This window comes from Mus pahari, chromosome 4 (assembly GCF_900095145.1).
Source record: "Mus pahari chromosome 4, PAHARI_EIJ_v1.1, whole genome shotgun sequence".
NCBI lineage: Eukaryota > Metazoa > Chordata > Mammalia > Rodentia > Muridae > Mus > Mus pahari.
The window spans coordinates 124,907,677-124,929,127 of record NC_034593.1 but is presented as its reverse complement, the minus strand read 5'-3'; the positions used below and the strand labels follow the sequence as shown (position 1 = coordinate 124,929,127).

At 39.5% G+C, this 21,451-nt stretch overlaps 1 protein-coding gene across 1 annotated transcript in view; it reads right to left on the bottom strand.

Annotated features, from left to right (window-relative positions):
• Emcn (endomucin) overlaps positions 1–19,207 on the bottom strand; it is an 85,386-nt gene extending 66,179 nt beyond the window's left edge. The window contains exon 1 of the mRNA XM_029537878.1: positions 19,000–19,207. Coding sequence (XP_029393738.1) covers positions 19,000–19,072 — 73 coding nt within the window. The 5' untranslated portion in view covers positions 19,073–19,207. The remainder of the gene's footprint in view (positions 1–18,999) is intronic.
• Positions 19,208–21,451: the final 2,244 nt, after the last annotated feature.

The following is a 21,451-nucleotide window of genomic DNA, read 5'->3' as shown; positions in this document are numbered from 1 at the left end:
CTAACCAATTTGTAGTGTTTTATTTTTCTTTCCTTGTTCAGGGGCTATTTTGTTTGTAAATGGGGTGTTTCTCTTCCCAAAGTTGAGAGAGCTGCTGCCCCAGGTCACCAGATAGCACGTCTACAGTGTTTTTTTAATAACATCATAAGACTGAGTCCCTCCCCTTCAAGTACAGAATCACTTTCAGAACTCATAACTGGTACTATATAGTTAAAAATAGATAAGCAAATATCCATGTCCAGGGAGCCACAGAGTAGTGTAGAGGAGCTCCAAGTGTCAGCACAGAATCCAGCTTTCTCTCTATGCATGCGTTCTCACACAGTGTCCCCACAGTCCTGAGAGAAAACTGGTCTGCAGCACGTGCTCAGTTCTACATTGGGTGCTAATCTGAGAACAGAGATAAAATTGTGTATCTTCCGTGTTTTTGAATTTAGAGGTTAGCTTTGTAATGTTATATTGCTTTTTAAAAAATAAATATTTTTAAAAGTATTCCCTTATGAGGGCATTGAAGATGTCACTTGTGGGTCAATTATCTCTCATATATTTAAAAATAACACCGCATCTTGTGGTACGGATGCAACAGATTTTGGTTTTTGTTTTGTGTTTTAAACATAGCAGTAGGCAATGGACACATTTCCAGGCTAAGTTCTCAGCTCTGGGCAGAGAAGCTTACATCCTGACACCCTGCCGAGGGTACAGGACTGGAAGCCTCCACTCACTGGCCAGCAGAACCGGAAGTGAACTGTATACTGTTCTTTCTCATTACTTATACATGGGAACTCATTCTATAATATCTCCTTAATGGTTTTCACTAGGAAAATTAAGCACTCCAAGATTCCTTTCTAAATTCCAAGGCAAAGACTGGGCTAGAAATGGTATTTATTAGGGAACACATGGTCAGACTCGCCCTTAGAATGGATGACCTTGCACATTTAAATTGATGACCAGGACCAGATGTGAAAGAAAAAACAAGAAAACTGGATTTGCTGAAAACCGGAAACTGCTTTTTAATCTCTGAGGATGAAGGAGAAACGAAATGACCAGGGTTGAGATGGAGAAGTGCGACAACACAGTAGCAGACATTAGTACTTTGCTCCTCTCTGTGGCACCCTCCCTGGCTTCACTGGCATATACAATATACACCAGGAGCTTGGTGACATGTTTTTATCTCTGCTGGGATGAAGAAAAGGAGAAACACGTTTTGGCTTCTGCTGGAACAAAGTTAAAGGACATGCCCTAAAGAACCAAGAGATGAGCAAGATTTGATGGATGCAGAAAGCTGGAAATAAAGATACGTGTGAGAATATTTCCCATCCTCTGTCACACTTTCTGACATTTCCCAAGGGCTCAGAGTACATTTTCAGTCACATCATGGTGTTGTATTAAGTAACGAAGAAATATAGGTAACATCAAGGTTACCTGAAATCCGTTTCTTATTCAATTAAATATCATCCATTAAATCCAGATCCATATGTTTGCTGTGTTGTAAATACATGTTTGTGAGGCAGAGGCTGGCTATAAATGGTCTCTACCTTTTCTTCATGCTGTTGGCTGTGAATTCTTTGCTTTAACATAGATGAGAAAGTCATCAGAGGAAATAGACTTGAACACTTTGGTACAGATGCAAGTTTCACTCCAATCTGGGGATCTCCAGTACTGAGCAAAGTATTTCATAACGTTTTCCAAATCTTAATTAAGGCCAGGGGGGTTTCCCAGGAAATGCTTATGCATTGATTTTTGTTAATTTTGAAGACAAATTTACTTTATAACAATTAAATTTACTTTCTTGACATAGTAACAGAGATATACATAGGAGAAAAATCAATAGATATAATCTCACATTATTATCAATATGTCACCTTTGGGATATATTTAATATAATTAAAAATTTTAGGACTTTAGACTTATGAAGAAATGTGAGAATTATCATTTTTTTCAGGCAATCTTAACAGCTTTAACAGACATCTCTGTATCTTTGCTAGTGGAGTTATTTGTCATTAGGTTCTTAATGTTTATTAAATGCTCAATAATAGTAAGTTTTGTTTGAATTGGACTGAACATGTACAATACTGCAATTTTTCTACCCTTTAAAGTGAACTGGCACCTGCTAAAACTGAAGAATAAAGAATTACCTTGAATTTACAATGATCATGTGAAAGACTAAGAGGGAGTTGCTGGATTTATGACTAGGTTCACATCATTATTTATATATTTATTACTATTTGAAAGAGAACTCAGCTCCTCTGTGACCCTCATAGAGTGGAATAGAGTACAAGCTTGGATTTATGGCTAAGTCATTTTAAAGACTGGAAATAACTTCAGGATCCTCCCACGCGTTCGTGGCGGTTTTCATGTTTCCAGCGAGACTGTACTATCTGCAGACATGCTCTTTACATCCTTCCATAATAGAGGTTGAGGAAAATGAATTTGCTATGTTCAGAGGCGTTGTTTACTAATTATCAGTGTGTCACTGAAAACCTTGTCTGCTGTCACAGGCTTTAGTGAGGGACCTGGTGCTAGCAAAAAGAAATGTCCCATCTGCCTGCAGCAGTCTTTGAAAGTTTGAGCTCTTAAAAATATGGGCTACAAATTTAGCTTCTCCTCCCTCACTTAGATTTTTGTTACAGCTTGAGTTTTCATAAATTTTTCTTTATCTACCATTACTCCTTTTTCTTAATATCAGTTCATCTTTTTAAAAAAATCAGTTCACTTTAAAATATGTAATGCTGTGATATATACAGATATGTATGTATGTATATATATATATATTTATATATTATAGATCTTAATGGAAGCAATCATAAAAGTTAATAATATGCAAGCTATTAGAGTTGGTGTGTGTGTGTGTGTGTGTGTGTGTGCATGCATGTGTGTGCGCAGGGAGCAAGTGTTTTACCATTGTGCTATTTCACTATAGAGCAGGCAGAATTTTTTTTATTATTTTATTTTTTGAGATCGAATCTCATTGTGTAGCTCAGGCTCTTCTTGAATTTGTTGTAGAACTGCGCCAGCTTCAAAACCACTTTCCTCCTGTCTTTGCCTCACAAATTCTTGGATTATAGACACATGACTGAATTGCAACTTTTGAATTTTTGATAGACACCATTAGTTATGATGGCTTCAACTTGATTCCTGTTTTCTCAACTTTAAAGAGAAATCAGAAAACATAGTAAAAACATAAGAACATCAACCACATTGATCTGCCTTGGGAAACCAGAAGCATGTGCTAATGCAGATCGATATTTAAGTCTATGACCATTTAGAGCATCTAGTGACATAGACTGTACCATTTCATACACATTAGAAATCGTGTTCCAGACAAAGCACTTTAAGGTTGCCAATCAGGTGTGGATGTTGTATTGCATCAAATCACAGCTTCTACATCTAAAGGAAAATCAATCCCTTTGTTCATTTCTCTCATTACAAGGGGATTATGTTTGTTTCCTCTTCAATTTAACTGCTCATGATCCCAAAGATCAGTATTATTTGAAGGACTGATAACAAGTAGAAAATAAGGGTGGATTGACAATAATTTCACGTCTCAAATATCAATGCACAAGCGATATTTTACACAAAACAGAGCCAAAAGGCCTACAACAATCTAGACAGACTTGAGTAAGACTTGATTTCTCATTTCATATGTCCTAGCTAGCAACAGAACAGATTAAACTACAAACCACTGAACTGTTTCATCCAGGGAAACAGAAGGAGAAGCCCCTTGACTCCCCCAAATCTTGACTTGACCTCGAATTTACCCCACACTTGGGCCCCTACTGTCCAGGTAGTCAACTGGACAATGACCTTACCCCTCCAGGCTAAGGGACTTCCAGATGCTCAGGAGAGACACTTCATGACACTAGTAATCTAAGAAATCTGATCTTTCCACTTGAAAGAGTAATTGAACTCCGACTTTGAAAGGGCAGTAAATTAAATGACATTTTAAAATATATTAAATAACAAGGAAAAGAGAAGAGATTAAAATAAGTTAGAGAAAACATTGTTTATTTGCAGGTTAAAGTTAAGAAGGGATACGTATGAAATGAAAACCAAAATGTAAGAGGAAAACTAGAAAAGGGCAGAATGGCATAAGAATTAAGAACAGTAGTAAATGATACCCCCCCTCCCCCACAAATCCATGTTTAGGAATAAAGATGAGGTCATGATAATTTATTTTTAATTTTTGATAAAATTGTAATAGTTTGCATATGCTTGACCTAGGGAATGGCAGTATTAGGAAGTGTGGCCGTGTTGGATTAGGTGTGTCACCATGGGCATGGGCTTTAAGACACCTCAGCCTAGCTGCGTGGAAGTCAGTATTCTTCTAGCATCCTTTAGATGAAGATGTAGAACTCTCAGCTCCTCCTGCACCATGCCTGCCCTTGATGATAATGGACTGAATCTCTGAACCTGTAAGCCAACCCCAATTAAATGTTGTCCTTTTAAGAGTTGCCTTGGTCATAGTGTCTGTTCACAGCAGTAAAACCCTAAGACAGTTGTGTTATGTAAAAACTAGGAAATAACCATGGTTACATCTTCAACCAAGGTTCAATTCTTACAACCGTGAAAATTTCATTTCCACTCGTTGAATTTTAAGCAAGAGAAAAGTTATCAATGAAAAACTAACATTGGTAAATGTGTAAATTGAATTCCAGGAGGAGGGGAAGCAGGATGTGGAATAATATTTCATAGCATCCAAATGAATTTTCTTGAAAAGTGAAATACAATGTCAGTTTTCATTAGCAGCAGTTGTATTAAGTAGCTTATATTGCATTGTAAATTATCCCTAAACATACATTTAAAAAAAACAACAACCATCTATTATTCATCTTTCTAGCAGCAGTGTGACAAAAGCTTAGAACAATGCTGGCTTTGTTTTTATCACTCTCTGACACCTGCAGGGTGTTGGCTGGGACTGGCCAGACTAAAGGTAGGATGGATTTGAAGTCACTTAGAAGAAAGGATTCAGGCCACCTGCAGGGCTCATTAAATCAGTGCTAGTCTGCAGGGAAGCGCTCAGATATTTCTCCATTGAAGTTCTTTGTTTCTTCCCCCAGATAAGTCAACCAAAGAAACCAAGGAGAAACCAAGATAGAAAACAGTTCATTACTATGAACTGTTACTGTATTTTGCTAGTTATACAACTTAGCTTCGACACATTGTAGAAAAGACTTACTTAGAGTTAAAGAATACCATCAAAGAGCAGTGGGTGTGTACTGAACCTGGTGGCTACCACAAGTCACCGTCAAGACAGAGAGAATTAGATTTTAAAGCATGAATTTCTGTGTCCTAGAGGGATCTTTGCAAGCTTTTTTCTTTACTTTTTATAACCTGAACATACTTACCCTAATTCCTATGGGCTCCCATTAGATAAGCTGAACTCCCTGCCGTCTCTTATTAAGGCATTGTTATTTCTAATTTTAGCCATACAAGTGTTACATCTCCTTCTTTTTCTTTAATAATGCCACTCTAGAACTCAAGTGGCTTTTCTTCCCTCAAAGCTCAGTTGTACTATCTGTAATCTTTTCCCCACCGTCTAGTTCAGACAGTTCCTAGAGCCTACAATGAAATACTTAGTTTTTTATTTTTTTTCCACTCAACATAGTTACTAAATGTCCACTATGTCTTGGGGCTGTGTTATATAATGATATGAATGTTAGTTACCAACTAAAAAGATTTATATTTGCATCTTACAACCATGACGCTCATATTTGTGCATTCAGGAGGTATATTGCTCAAGAGTTTTTAAATGTCTCTGCACATCTTGTGTGCATAACTAACTTTTAAAGGTTAATTTGCAATATTTTTGTTCTTTTGTCAGTATAAGAATTTTCATCTTATTAATGATGGCTGAAGTATGTTTGCTATTATTTCTCCATACAATTCAGTGAAGAAATGAACAGTTTTTTTTTTAACTTACTTTGTATATGTTGCTATAATTAACTATGAACAGAAGTGACTTAAGGAGTATTTGGTGTACGGCTCCAGAGTCTGAGTCAGTAATGAGCAAGAAGGCATGATATCAGGTGGCCCTGGCATGACATCATTGAAACTGGCCAATCACATTTTATCTGCACAAAGGCAAGACTATAAACCTCCAGTGCCTGCCTCTAGTGAAGTAATCCCTCTCACAAGACCTCAACTTCTAAAAGTCCCAAAACTTCCTTCAAACGGTGCCACCTCCTGGTGACTGAGTGTCCACTTACATGGTTCTATGGAGGAAGAGAGTGAATTTCATTCAACACTATGACATCAGCCCAACTCTGCTCCTACCACGGAATAGTCTTAAAGTCAACTGCGCAGGAACAAGGACAGAAAGAGAATCTGTACAGACTCTGTTGGGGCTGGCAAAGTGGCTTAGTTGGATAAAGACATGTGCTTTCAAGCCCTGATGACCCGAGTTCAGTTCCCTGTACTCACATAGGGGAAGGAAAGAACCAACTCCTGTGAGTTGCCCTCTGACCTCCAAATTCATGCATTCAGTGTGGATGGAGCCATACTCTCACATTCTCACAGTGAATAGGTAAATGTGAAAAGAAAATTTAAAAGGACGTCATGTGGTAGAATCTTATCACAGACTGTCATGACTTATAGAATTGAAAGTTCAAATGTTACTTTTGATTATTTTCAAACGTTAAATTCAAACATTCTTCAAATTTAGTTTTCGACAGACCTGTCCATTACAAGACTGAGGGGAAAAAAGAATGTGTCTTTAAGAGTTTCACCAAGGACAGGGAGTTTTGGGTCAACAACCAGTAAGAAGGAGATGAGAGGAAACGAGCAATGTTATGATTTAATCTCATGTTATGATAATAACATGAGATTAATAACATGTTAATCTCATGTTATGATTTGTGTCTTCTGTAATTTAAATAATTCTCTAAGCTCTCTGATTTCTTGAGCCTGTGACATCATACTGTGAACTTGTGCTAGTAATTATTTATAGCAATGATTTGAGAGAAATATTCTTCATCTTAAAAAAAAAAAAACCAGAAAAAGGTTGAACCAAGAAGCCTAGCTAGTGGTATAAAATAACACTGTAATTATGCACGATGCACTAAACATCAAATACCTGGTGACAGCTTTGCACACCGCATGCTGGCTGCTTGGATGCAACAGGAGTCACACAATAGGCAGCAGTGTGCACAGGCAGAGTACACAGGCAGCCAGGTCATGGGAGGGGCAGGCAGGGTGGAAGAGCTCACACATTTAGGAAAGAAAACATGTTTCCCTGGGGCATGTGCAACTCAGGAGTAACATATGAGTACATATGAGCGCTGGGGTTACTAAGGACACGCAGGAAAATCCTCTCCACTTTCCTATTGTCTTTTTCCTTCTTCTCTTTGTGGCTATTCTGTTTTATTCCATTTTCTTTTTTAAAAATGTGCCCTGAAATTATGAAATACTTTGTGGACAAATCGCACAGCTTCTCATTTCATGTCAAGGATGTCTAGTTTCTGATCCCTGGGGGACATTCCTAAGCCCTCCCTATACCTGATCCTAATTTACTTAGTGTTATCAGGGTAGTGAACCAACTGCCCAAAATCCAGTGTCATCTTCCATTAGTAGAAATTTTTGTGCACATGTGACTCAGGTTTGTAATAACGTAGTACCTCAATTTCTCTCTGCAGCCACGGTCTCTCTGTTAATGCCATTTCTGCCTCTAAATGTCCTCGAACATTTTGTACCTTAATGTTTTGATATCGTAACGTATTGTGGGAGCCAGTTTGATGTTTGAATTATCAGACACATTCCCACTGCACATGAGACTCTGTAGAGAATGTGGTGTTGTTTTCCGTAAGTAAGTTATTATTAAAAGTGGAAAATTTTCCTGAGTAGCCTACATGGTGGAAAGAAGGACAAGGATGGGGAGTGAACAGCAACCTTTCATGAGTCAGTGCTGAAAGGAATCTTTTAAAAGGAGAGGGCCAGAAAACATAGGGATTTAAGCTGTGCTGCCTAGGGGAAATTTCAGTAGTTCAAATAATATTTTTTTTGGCCTCGTCTACTTTCCTATTATCTTAAACTAGTACAAGCAAATAAATAAGATAATGAATTCATACCAAATCTTTTCCTGAAAGCAGGAGAATATGACACTTTCCTCGAAAAACAAACTCCCCAGTGTGTGCTGAGAGGTGGGATAGTGAACTGTGAGATGCCTGGACAATGAATCCTGGCCTGGGCACTCTCCTCCCCATTGGCAGAACTTTCGGGGACTACTTCCATTGGCCGCATCTGTCCCATCCCAGGTCTCTTGCACAGGCCCTCTCCCTCTCTGAGTCAGTTTTTCAGATCATTTTTTAAGTCTCCTTTCCCCTCTCAGGAACTCTTCCCAGATGCTAATGTGTGAGAACGGTGCCATTGAAACAGGAGGATGTTCTGCTCATGTGATCCCTGGTAGCACAGAAGAGGGCCTTCACATGCCAAGCCACCTCCACCAGGCAGCCAGATGAGAATCTCTGGAGATGAGCTCTGCTCCAGAACAGCATCCCTGGCAGTCAGGGTGAAGGAGAGGCAAGGCAACCAGGGGCAAGATGCACAGAAGTTGTTGGTTTCAGGAAGAACATAAAGCTGTGGGTCTGGAAGGAGCGTGACCATCGTTTAGCCTCACTTCATTTGCTTCTAGACATGAAAGATTCAGCCTGGAGAACATGAACTCTCTTCTTGCCTCGGACACAAGATAAACTGAAGCCACTGGCAGCAGACTGTGGGCCCCTGGCTCAGAAGACAGTGTCTTCTCCACATTGCTTAGTCCTGGTTGTGATACCAGCCAGGGATCAACTAGAAAAAAATAGGACTCTGTTATGTTACCCAGTATGTTCAATCTTTTAAAGATAATTTAGGCAATTTCTTATTAAGACAATACTTAGATGAATTTGTTGTGAAGGGTTGGGTCTTTCTTTTACTGCAAAGAAGACTTAACACCCATATCAACCACATAAATGGCATTTGGGCCTATGGAAATTTAAAACTTCAGAATAACTGAAGGATCTAATGCTTCGACTTTTGCAGGATTAGACTGAGGTTAACTAGAGAAGTGCTGGATGTGAAGAACTTAATGAATGTGCTTTCATTTGATCTGTAATCGTTCAGAATGACCTGACAGCCGGTGTAGAAAATTATGAGACCTCTTTTTTTTTTTTTTTTTTTTTTTTTTTTTTTAAGAAGGTCTGAGTCTATAGTTGCAGGCCACTCTGGTGTGATTTGGGGCGATGCATCGATCCAAAGGCCATCACAATCTGGTAAACTAAGGTGACAGGCCAGCTCTACAGAGCCTGGCAATAAATGTAGCCAACCAAGAACACACCTCAAAAAGAAAGACCTCACAGATTCTGTGAGCTAAGTGTTACAGGTGGTTCTCATTAACTCAGTATCCAGACATACCTTAGAAAAGGGAATCCCAGTTTTCTTAATTGCCAGTTGATGTACAAGTGCATTGCCTACTATGGGCAGTGCCACCCCTGGGTAAGTAGGCCAGGTCTGTGTGAGAAAAGCAGCTGAACTTGAGAATGGGATCAAAGCAGTAAATAATGCTCCTTCATGGTTTCTGCCTCAGTTCCTGCCTCTACATTGCTGCCTTGGTTTCTCCCAATGATGGAATTTAACTTATATGCCAAGTACATACTCTCCTGAGTTGCTTTGGTCACGGTGTGTTATTGCAGCAGTAGAGAAACAAACTAGGACATCGGGATAAAAATAATCATGCTCCCAAATATCAGAGCACATCTGGGATGCCCTGTGTCTTTTCAGCTCTGATGGCATGCTGTGAAATACACTTTTCCACATTAAAGCAAGGCCAGTTACTAACTGTCTACTATGTTTACACCGATAGAGCCTGGGAAAAGGAAAAAGAATCATGAAACATTGTTCTTGATGCCAGAAAATTCATATACAGTTAAGTGATGGATTGATCCTTCTGGCAGGGGTTGGGGTAGGTGATTGGCATCATGGTCTTTTATTACTGTTATTTTCTTTTTCAATCTTTACAAGTTTTAGAATCTAATATAAAATTAGATCAAATAAAACAACGCTGAAAAAGAAAAAAAGAGTTGCAAAAAGCTCACTGAGTCACACAATTTAATCATTAAATAGCCTGATCTCAATAGTGCAATTGCTATCAATAAATCCTAATTAGCTAATTCTGTGTATTTAAGAAAGTAACTCCTATCTTTTAAAATGTATTTGCAGGGAAACAAAACCAGGAGCCATGTCAGAGTTGGAGAGAGGAATGGGAGCCCTGGAGTGAAGCAGTGGCCTCCCTACCCTGGGGAGAGACTCCAGGAGCCACAGTCTGTGCCCTCACACTTGCTTGACACTCTAGGAGTGCAATTTCACACTTCTTACCACAAAAACAAATTTCTTTTCCCACTTCAGTTAAAAATAAAGCCAATGTGTGATACAAATGGTTTTCTGTGTTTTGTGTGTGATTTTTATAACTCAAGCATTATTTTAAAACATGACCATTGGGATGTGAACACACACACACACACACACACACACACACACACACACACACACACACACCAGCATAAGGTATGTGGTTATAGGAGAAGTGCTGGGATGGCAGAGTCCCAGTTATTAAGGAAGAATCCTGAAGTCTATAAATCTTTCTGCTCATTGACTCTGTGATTTCAGTATTAGTCACCCTAAGCACAAACAGTCCAATGGGAATTTATAGTTTATATGGCATTTAAAAAGTAGATTTCTCTTTGCCTTGTAGCATGAGCGTAGAATATACCTTTCTCTATTGTCTGATGGAGAAACCAATGCTAACACGCATTCATTGTGGTGGCCAAGCTTGTCATATACAGAACCAAGACTAGACTTCTTGTCACATCATGGCTGAGTCTCTATCACTAACATATCCCACCTCTGAGATCCACTAAGACTTAATATTTTATGAAAGATTAAAACCATTTTGGGGGGGCTGTTGTATGTGGTAGCACATGTTTTTGATCCCAGCACTCAGGAGGCAGAACCAGCAGATTTCTGTCAGTTTTTAATGCCAGGTTCATCTATACAAGTTTAAGATCACCCGGGGCTACTCAGTGAGAGACCCTGCCTTAAAAAATAGTAGATATGGCTATTTTCAAACAAAATGATTTTTCATTAAATATAAAATTTTTAAAAAATATATAAAAATTTTATAAAATATCTAAAATTATATATATTAAAATATATAAAATTTTAAAAATAATATTTTATTAGCTTTTTGAGAATTTACTTTGTCCATATGTTTTGACAACACCCACTCATCTACTCCACTTTCAAGATCCACACCTATTTTTCTACCCACCCAATGGTGAATTCTCTTTCCTCTTTTAAAACCCACCATCTCCAGTTTGTGCTGCACACACAGTCTTTGGGGTGGCATCTCTCTTAGAGATTAGTCAATGCATCATCAATGGAGTGACACCATTAAAAGTTTCTGACTCTCCCTTTATACCTACTGATCTGAGTGACTGATTTATGAAGCAAGTTTAATAACTTACGAATTTGAAAACATTCTAGAAATTACATGAATTCACATATACAATTTTCACTTACATATGTTGAGACTACAACCTAATTCGGCATCCATCTTCCTAGAATACAATTATAGTGTGTGAAATTTTTTCATGAGCTTTTATTTGATCATGTGAGAGTTAGCGACCTATTTATTAGTTGATTCTTACTGGAATCAGTTTGAAATAAAGACATTGTATCTAAGTGATGGGATATAATATGAGATAGACCTTTAAGTCCCAAAGTAGAGTAAAATTTGTACAGGACGTGCTTCCCATTCTATAGCATCCGTGCACGCCACTTCACTTCCTCCTTCAGTGCCCCTATGAGGTAAGGATTGCACTTATCCCTAGGTTAACTCATGGTGCTGCAAGTTAGGTAAGTCACCCAGTAGACGGAATGCATCCAGACAGTTTGAATCTAGTGCGATTATAATTGGACATTAAGGGGTTCATTCAGTAAGCTTCCCTTTACTTCCTTCCTTCTGCTCCTATAAACCCCACATCTGCTTCACTCACCCTTAGAGGGAGGTCCATTTCGTTTCAGCCATCGTGACAAAAGTCAGGGGCCCAAATGACTACAGTTCCTTCTAACACGTTCCATGAGAATCATTTGAACCCGGCATATTAAAAGTGTTTATTTCTAAGCAGAAATCCTGTAGATGCCACGAGAGGCAGCAGTGGTTTCTCAACTCTTCTGATTGATTGGTAGATCTCTAACTGTATTATTATTATTATTATTATTATTATTATTATTATTATTATTAAACTCAAGTGATTGAAGAGCCATCACATGGAAGGTAGCAAGTTACACAGGAAGTTCTGAAGAGCTTCAGCCTTGTTTGATTCCATGCCACATGATCCCACTATCACATCCCACTATTTTTGAGCCTCTGCTCCTTAGTCAGTGATACAGACAGCCTTGAAATGCTGTGACAGAAGAGATACGTAAAGTTCTCAGCACCACCAAGGGCAGATGCTCACAGATGTTGTGCAGATACTGCTCAGGGCTGATGTGGACCAGATTCAAGTGTCATCACCATTTTCTGGTCCTGACACACTTTATAAAGGCTTCAGTGAGGAGATTCCTGATTAGGACACAGTGCACATTTCAGTAAAATCAATGATACTGACTTTTTAGATATAGGCAATCACAACTGATTTCTTCAGTGCAGCTTCTCTTTAGAATATTGTTTAGCTTGTCAACGAGAGAACGATCAACACTTTATAGTTATGTAAGTGAGGAGACTCTGAAACTAATCTATATTGAGGCATACCCCATCACCCAAGTCCAAATGTTTTCACTGAGATGAGTGTGTTCTCTGGGAAGCAGACTATGAAATCAGGATGAGCTTCACTTCAGTCTATAAAGGACTGATTGCAAGACAGAGTGGGGGCCAGAGCAGTGAATCTGATGAAGTGAAAAAGTATTGAATTCTGAAAGAAAAGGAAAGTACTGGGCTGGGGACATGGCTCAGTTGGCAAAGTGCTTAAGAACCTGAGTTCAGATCCTACCACAACCCTCAAAAAAAAAAGTGCTTATCTGTAATTGCAGCATGAGGAATTTAGAGACAAGAAGGTCCTTTGAACTTACAGGCTGAACCACTGAGCTCTGTGTTTATTGAAAGGTGCTGTCTCCAGAAATTAGGTGGCAAACCAACCACTGAGTAAGACCCCTAGCATTGACCTATTGCCTATGCATACACACATGGACAGGAATCTCCTGGCATATATACACACATGCTGACACACATGAACGCATGCAGCCACACATGCATGTGCACACATATACACAAAGAAAGAAAGATAGAGAGAGAAAGAGAGACAAAGAAAGAAAGAAAGAAGAAAGAAAGAAAGAAAAAAGAAAGAAAGAAAGAAAGAAAGAAAGAAAGAAAGAAAGAAAGAAAGAAAGAAAGAAAGAAAGAAAGAAAGAAAGAGGAAAATACTGGGCTGGGGAGATGGGAATGGGTAAGGAGGAAGCATTCTCACACATGTCCTTCCTGCTTCATCAGATTGATGTCTTGTGGGATGCTAATGCTACTGTACTAAATTTCAAAGCTTTAAAAATAAATAGGTAGGATTCTGAAACATATGTTAGTATCAGAATAGCACCAGACATAAAGCAAAATATAGTCATCAAAGTGAAGGAGAATACTGTTTGCACCTGTGTACAGATGGCCGCTGCAGAAATGGCTGGAGTTCTCGTGGTCGGAGAAGATGGAAGGAACAGCAACCAGGTGTCTAATTCTCACACAGTACCTGCTTCTATTTAGAGAACAGTTATTATCTCTATGGATATAGCTGTCTGCAGAGTACAAAAATCTCAGAAGAGGAGCTTTTTAAATTGGCCCTATTAGATGTGACTGGAACACTAATTTTCTTGTGTTTATTCTTCTGTCATGGGCTATGGTGTGTAGAGTCCCCCCCGCCCCCACCACCAATTGAACATATAAGTTTCTCTTCTGAGAGCTTTCACACTCCAACAACTTCACTGTCTGACTCAATAAAACCAAAATGACCCTAGAAATTCAGAAGGAAGAAAAGAGATATGATACAGGAATTTTATGTCCCAGTAAAATTCTTACTTTAAAAATCAATGCTTAGCAATGTGCATTTCAAATTATTAAAGAGACCATTGGAAATTGATTACTAATGAAAAAATATTAGTAACTTGAATCAAAGCACAATTCATAAATTAAAATATTTACCTGAAGCTTTGGACCAAAAGGCTGTTATCTAACAGATTAGTTTCTGAAACCATCAAGTACTAATATTATCCCAATTTTCTGAATCACTGTGATCTCTAAAATAAAATGAGACGAGAGTTTGTTGAAGAAAATGTTATGAATATCCAGAAAGTATTTCACACATGGATAACATATGATCGATCGATCACTTGTAGTTTTAGGCAAAGACCATTTTGAAATGAGTTATGGAGGGAGGAATGGTAAACACACACCCTGTGGGCCAAATACTGTTCCCACTGCATTTTCTCCACATTGAATTGCTACAGCAGGTTGCTCATTCCAAGTAAGAAAGAAATATGGACAAAAATTAAGCCCAGTAGAAGAACTAAGCAAATCCCTACAACTATTTTATTCTATTTGTTTATTATTTTATTCATAGTTATTGCACTGTACATTGTATTTGTATTATTTTTTATTATATTATTTTCATATACAGTACATATACAGTTACTGGAAACTGTACAGTGCTTGCAGTGTGGAGTAAGAACCATGATGCTCCAATGAATAGCTATTATGGAAATATATCTATATCTATATCTATACCTCTATCTATCTATCTATCTATCTATCTATCTATCTATCTATCTATCTTGCAGAATGCAAAACATAGGCACCCAGACAAGAGGGAAATTGAGTATCCATGTTATTGTCACCATGAGATTATTAACCTTCGAGCAGAGAGCTAAGGCGTGCTTTACTCCTCAACAGCACCTCCAGGTCCTGGCACATCCCAGCCTCATCATGTGTCTCAGCCTCTGTGCCTCATCAGGATTGAAGCTTGCTGTCTTAGCACCAGTTTTTTTTTTTTTTTTTTTTCCTAAATGATCTCTTTGGATCTTTTGGTCTCTGCTCTGGAATCATTTGCTCAATTCTAGCATTCACACAACCCTGTCATGGATACAATGAACTCCATGTACTCTATCTACATCTGTGCGGCCTTCGCTAGACCCTCCTTTACAACTCAACGGTAGACTTCAGACGTCGTGACTTGTAAATTGGTTTCTTGGTCTTTTCTCTCTCCTGACCCCAGTAGTCTAATCTATATTCTGCTAACAGATTGATCCTCCTGGTTGATAACTCAGATGATAAAACCCCATCTCAAGCAACTGCTAAAGTCTTAATTGTCAACTATAAGAGTCAATCTTTCTTTCCTATTTATTTGGAAGTGTGGGACTTGAACCCAGGGCCTTATACAAGTTAAGGATCTGCCTCACCTTGAGCTACCTCCAGGGGTAGTTATCCCTTTTTCTCATGTTCCATTTAACATCTCCTGATACTATTCTTTGCACTCTGCTTTCTAGTAGGTAGCCATGTTCAAAATATGGCTACCTTATATTTCTAGACTAGAATACTCTGATATTTTTACAATGCCCCTATTTTGAAACATGCTATATTCACCTTGAGCCTCCTGATTTCAAGTTGTAGTGTTCATCACATTCTTATTTTCCTGACATACTGAAGGAAGCTATTTGTGAATTTTCTATACCACTCTTTACTTATTCCTTAAGGCTTACAACAAAACAGAATTCATGTTACTTGCTTCTGCCTCTTCTCATTGTAGCTAATGTGGGGAATGGCTCCTATTAGTTTCCATAATGTCACCAGACTTAGCACAGTGTCTTCTTATAGTGTGTTCAATCAATTTTTGTTTTCTAAAATTGAGTATTGTCAGTAACAAATGAATTCCTCCTAGCAATTAAATCTTTCTGATATTATTATTTAGCATTCTGTTTCTAACTAACCTATTAAAAATAAAATGTTAGAGGGAAACATATATGTGTGTGTGTGTGTGTGTGTGTGTGTGTGTGTGTGTGTGTGTGTACGTGTGTTCTAGTCATCCATTTTCTTGGAATCTTCATTTAGCATTTCTGAGTCTCACAGTCAAAACCTCACCCCTCTAGACTTAAAAGCCACTAGAGTGTCTGTTCAGTTTTAAGTACAACGTCGTAGACTTCAGGAAGAGCAAAAGTCCCCTCGGGAACCTCTGGGATACATTCTATAGGGCACCTCTCCAAGTTGCACACTGCAAAGTCTTAGAACGGCACCCTAACAAAAAAAGCTTCTTTCTGTCATGCAAATATTCTCTGGATTTCAACAAAAGTCTCATTGCGTAGATCATACTTATTTAAATCTGAGATTAACAAAAACACCGGAAAGGGAAGTACTCAATTTCTCAGGAAAAATAATCATATTTAGAAGTCAATTTCAGAGCAAAAAGAGCATGCATCTACTTGACAGTCTGAATTTTAGAGCCAAAGTGTCTCCCTCCCAAACCCCAGTAATTGACTCTGCTGATAAATTTGTTTATCATCCTAACTGTGAGGGGCCCATGAAGCTCTGAACTCAACATCCTCTTTGAACAGGGAGTTAAGGAAAGAACTGACTAGGTGAACTTAGGAAATGCTTCATTTCCTGTGCCCAATCTGCTAAGGAAACATCAACTGGCAAAGCCAGGTGCATCAAAGTCCACCACATCTGAAAGGAAAATCTCTCTGTCCCACCCAGGCCACTCTCAAGGGTCAATCTGTGGTGCTAAGGCACAGCTTCCTTTTCTATGATCAGGCTCTCTCTCTCTCTCTCTCTCTCTCTCTCTCTCTCTCTCTCTCTCTCTCTCTCCCCCCTCTCCCCTGCCCTCCATCTCCCCCCTCTCCCCCTCTTCACACCTTCTCTTACCTCTTCCCCCCCCTCCTTCTTCCCTCCCTCCCTCTTTTCTCCACACCAGATACAGGCTTCAAGTTATCAAGTAGGCTTGTTGGCAGATGTGAAGGAAATATTGTTTAAATATTTTCACTGCCCAAGTGAGAAATTTTCCAGCATGGGCTAACAACTCATTAGAAAGCTGCTACTCTTAAAGCAAGAGTGGACCCTTGACCAGTGAGCTAGAGGAGGCTGATGTTTTCCCTAAACGATCCAGTAGAAAACATCTGTGGGTGGGCAGTGGTGACCCACACCTTTAATCCTAGCACTTGGGAGGCAGAGGCAGGCAGATTTCTGAGTTTGAGGCCAGCCTGGTCTACAAAGGGAGTTCCAGGACAGCCAGGGGTATACGAGAAACCCTGTCTCGAAAAAAACCAACCTCCCCCCCAACCCAAAAACAAACAAACAAACAAACAAACAAACAAAAAACAAAAAAGGAGATAACATCTGTGGGTCATTCTGTGTAGTCCTCCATGGCAGCATCTTTCTTATAGTCCCGGTATAGCGACCACATCCACTGGCCCTCTTCCTCTTTGTTTACAGAATGTGCAGTCCAGTCATCATTTAAAAAGTGCTGGCAGCCTGCTGCACAGTCTAAGGTGAATAGATCTGAATGGTGAAGAGCCTCAGCCCAGGCTCTCAGAGTTGATATTAACGAGGCACATTTTGAGCAGTGAGTTGTCGAGTTGACATTCTCAACTCTTCTAAGACATACTGACGAGTAACTTAGAAGCGGGTTATCGATCTCATGGTCACTTTTGTAAAAGTGACTTAATTCCTCATGGATACTTTTCTGAAGCCCCAAGTCCTCAGTCTCTCTTATAACTTTCTGGAGAGATGCAGGATAGGAAACTGTATGATGCTTCAGATGTATCCTCAGTTTATAACAGTATTTTTTTAAAAATTACTGGCAGAATGTAAACTCAAGTTGGACCACTGATTTTTATTTTTTTCTACTTTTGATTGTTTTTATAAATTAGAATCTTGTAGGCAGTAAACTTTTGAAAAGGCTACAAGCAAGTAAAATTAGAACTGAGTTTTCCAGATTACTCCCCACACACACACATAAACATATACCCTCCTACAGTGCACGCTGCCTGCCCCGTAGAGTCAGAGCAAATCTCTCTCAAATGTGTCTTCTTTGGGCAGCTTGTGTTTTAGCTTTCATACTTATTAAATCTGTCTAACACTAGAATCACCCACTTCTTTCTCTCAATAGTACATTTACCACTGTGGGCAAGGAAATCACCTTATTCATTTTTATGTTCTTCTCATTACTCAGCACAGGACCCTAATAAGTTATTAAATTTAACTGTGGTTTATTTTGTATTACTTAAGAATAGTTAGAAATAAAAATGAGCATTCTTTCAACTGCCCATTAAGGTAGGCTAATGTGCATCTGAGGTTTTTACCCGCATCGGTGGTGGGTATGGCTTGTTCTGAAAGTTACACAAACTATTATGTAATTATGTTTGTGTGTGCACATATTTCTGTAACAAAAGTAGATACATTTCAATCGCCACTTACCCAGTCCCCTAAGTTGCTAATATTCACCTAATGGTGAATCATCATTCACTTCTGCAGGTAGCTTTATCTACCAGAGCTGAAAGAGAGCTGGAAGTATTGTTGGAGACTTTGGCAGCACAGTTTCCAGTGATGGACTTTCACTCTTACCCGATTCACTATTATTCTGGGCTGATGACAGAAAAGACCATTATTCTGTTTGTTTGTTCTTGTTTTGAACTAGCACATTTTAAGTCAAAATTCTATTTTTAGTCCCTAAAAGGTTAACACATTTCCTGAGACGTTATTTTTCCGAGTCCATTTAACACACTTTCAGGCCCTCACACACCAGCAAACATTTCCCTTCAGTAGAAACGAACTCTGTACTTGTGGCACTGCCTCCGCCGCCTCTTTCAAACTTATCTCCCTGTACTCTGTTCAGCCAATCAACCAGCAACTCATCAGAACTGCGGGAGAAGCCCCAGAGGATCAGAGAATCAGCTGAGCCTAGAAGCTCACCCACACCATCAAAAAAGATAAGCGGACCGTACCTTGGCTGTCCCCACCGCGGCAGAGACTGTTGGACAAAAGGAAGAAAAGAGCTGTCACTTGAAGCAGCCACATGGTGCACACGGATGGTCTCAGAGCCTTTGCTCTCCAGGATAAGGCAGGGAAGGATTCCTCTCAGCCTGGACGGGCCGTATTAGCAAATGGGAAAGGTGCACTGAATGCGAGCAGACGCTGCCCATTCCTACTTATTTTGGGGATTCTGATAAAGAACTAGAGGAAATACACACACTCCCTTTGGGAGGTCAGCAGAGAGGAGATTTATTGTTTCAGCCCCTTACAGGAACTCTTTTTTTTTTTTTTTTTTTTTTTTTTTTCCTCTCTCTTCCTTTGGCAGCCACTTGTGTTTTTGTTACTGCATTATTTTGCTCTTCTTCAACAAAAAGGTCAGGATGGGATTTGAACAGGAAGAGACCCTTCTTGAGAAAGGGTCAGAGAGCTTTGTAACTTTTGTTTTGAAAGTGCATTTTAGAGAAGCTGCAAAGAGACTTCACCAAGCAGTCCCTCCGGTCGGCTGAAAAGGCTGTAACTTCCCAAGGGCTGGATTTGAGCACAAAATCCACAAGGAATTGCGTTTCTCCTCTCTTCTCAACTCATACATCACGTCAGTGAAGACCACCTTCTAGAGGCAAATGCAAGGGTTAATTGGACCACACTCTGCGCTTGAGGAAGTAAGCTGGCCTCTTATTACTGTCCAGAGAGGTTTTTAAGGCATTTCTAACAGAAGTAAACACAGATTTAAGACAAGCTCCTGCTCACTCCTGGTTCTGAGGCCACCCTTCCTTTTTTGTTGTTGCAGACTGAATTCATGTCAGAAAAGTGCACCACCACCAAGGTATATCCCCAGCCAATATTCCTGGTTTTTATTAGTAGATTTTTTTTTTTTTTTTATGAAGCATAAGAAAAAAAAATCGCTACATTGTAGGTATAAGGAATCTGCCTGGGATGACCTGGGTGGAACCAGCTGTCACAGGGCATGGGTGATGTTGCGAATTGTGTGTTCTGTAGGACCAAACAGCAACCAGCAGCCTCTATGTTCTTAGTGATGACTGCTTTATACACAATGGTTGCATAGCCAGACCCCTGAGCACAGCGCATGTGTGAAGAGTGGAGTCAGAAGATTCCTGGATTCTGCAGTCACCAACTTCACATCTCAGCCAATTGAACTTTCATATACCTTCAGGTACAGGCTTCCTAGAGGAGGATGCTAATGGATTCTTACACACTAAATTTCAAAATTAGACCTTAACCCATTTCTAAGGAGACCATCTGTTTCCTTGATACGTCATTCAGGAAAGGACTCCTCCATAGAAGTGTGTCTAGAACGGATCGTTGGCTCAGACCACTTAAAAACATGGCTGACTTCATCCTGACCACTATCTAGGCTCCCAAGAGCTCATTTTCAAATTTTAATTTTGTATAGAAGTAAGATGGGTTTTTCACAAATCAGAATGCCATTGGGTGTCCCTTTCAGTAGGCACAGCCCAGAGGGTACAAGGATGGCAGATCATGTGGATAGACGACCCAGGTATTTTCCGGGAACAGAGTGGGATGTGGCCCTGTGAGAACAGGGTGAGACATGGTGTCTCACTTCCCACTTGCTGTTGTTCTTCGTGGGGGGAGGGGTGCAGGAGGAATTTGAGTCTTAGTGTTTGAGACTCTCAGCAAGACAGCCATGGTTTTCATTAAGGGCACCAGACATGCATTCCAGAAAGACTTACTCCTGATAGATGGTCAAATTACTTTTACATATTTTGTGACTTGATTTTCATTTTGTGTGTGTGTGTGTGTGTGTGTGTGTGTGTGTGTGTGTGTGTGTGTGTGAACTAATGGTATGGGTGTGCTCACTCATGTAGATGTGAGGAGAAAGTGGAGAAATCAGAGGTTGATGTCTCCTCTTCTTCGATGAACTTCTGGATTTGTCTGTCTTCAAGCACAAGCACCAGGTGTATACACACATGGCCACAGCTGTCTCAAAACACGGATCCTCATGCTTTTGCAACAAACACTTTATCCCCTGAGCTATCACAGCAGCCCTATATGCAAGCTGTTTAGAAGACAGAGGACCACATGCTGAAAAAGAGACAGACAAATAAACACAAAAATCCTGGGGCCACAAAAATAACAAAACAATAAACCCAACAATTCAACCAACCAACCAAAATAACAACAACAACAACAACAACAACCACTGCAAGCAAACAAATGTAGTAAAGTTAGCCAGCTTTGCTTTAGTAAGTGAGACTCTGAAGGTTAATCAAAACTCTAAGGATCCAGAAGAGACAGATCAATGGGACACAGCCTTCCCGGGTTGGGGGTGCCTTGACACTATGCATTAAAGCTCTTAGAAAACATGAATTCAAGTGTTGCTTGACTCTACTATTCATTTATTTTCCTTTCCAAAACTTTTTCTGAAGCCACCAAGACATCTTGGTG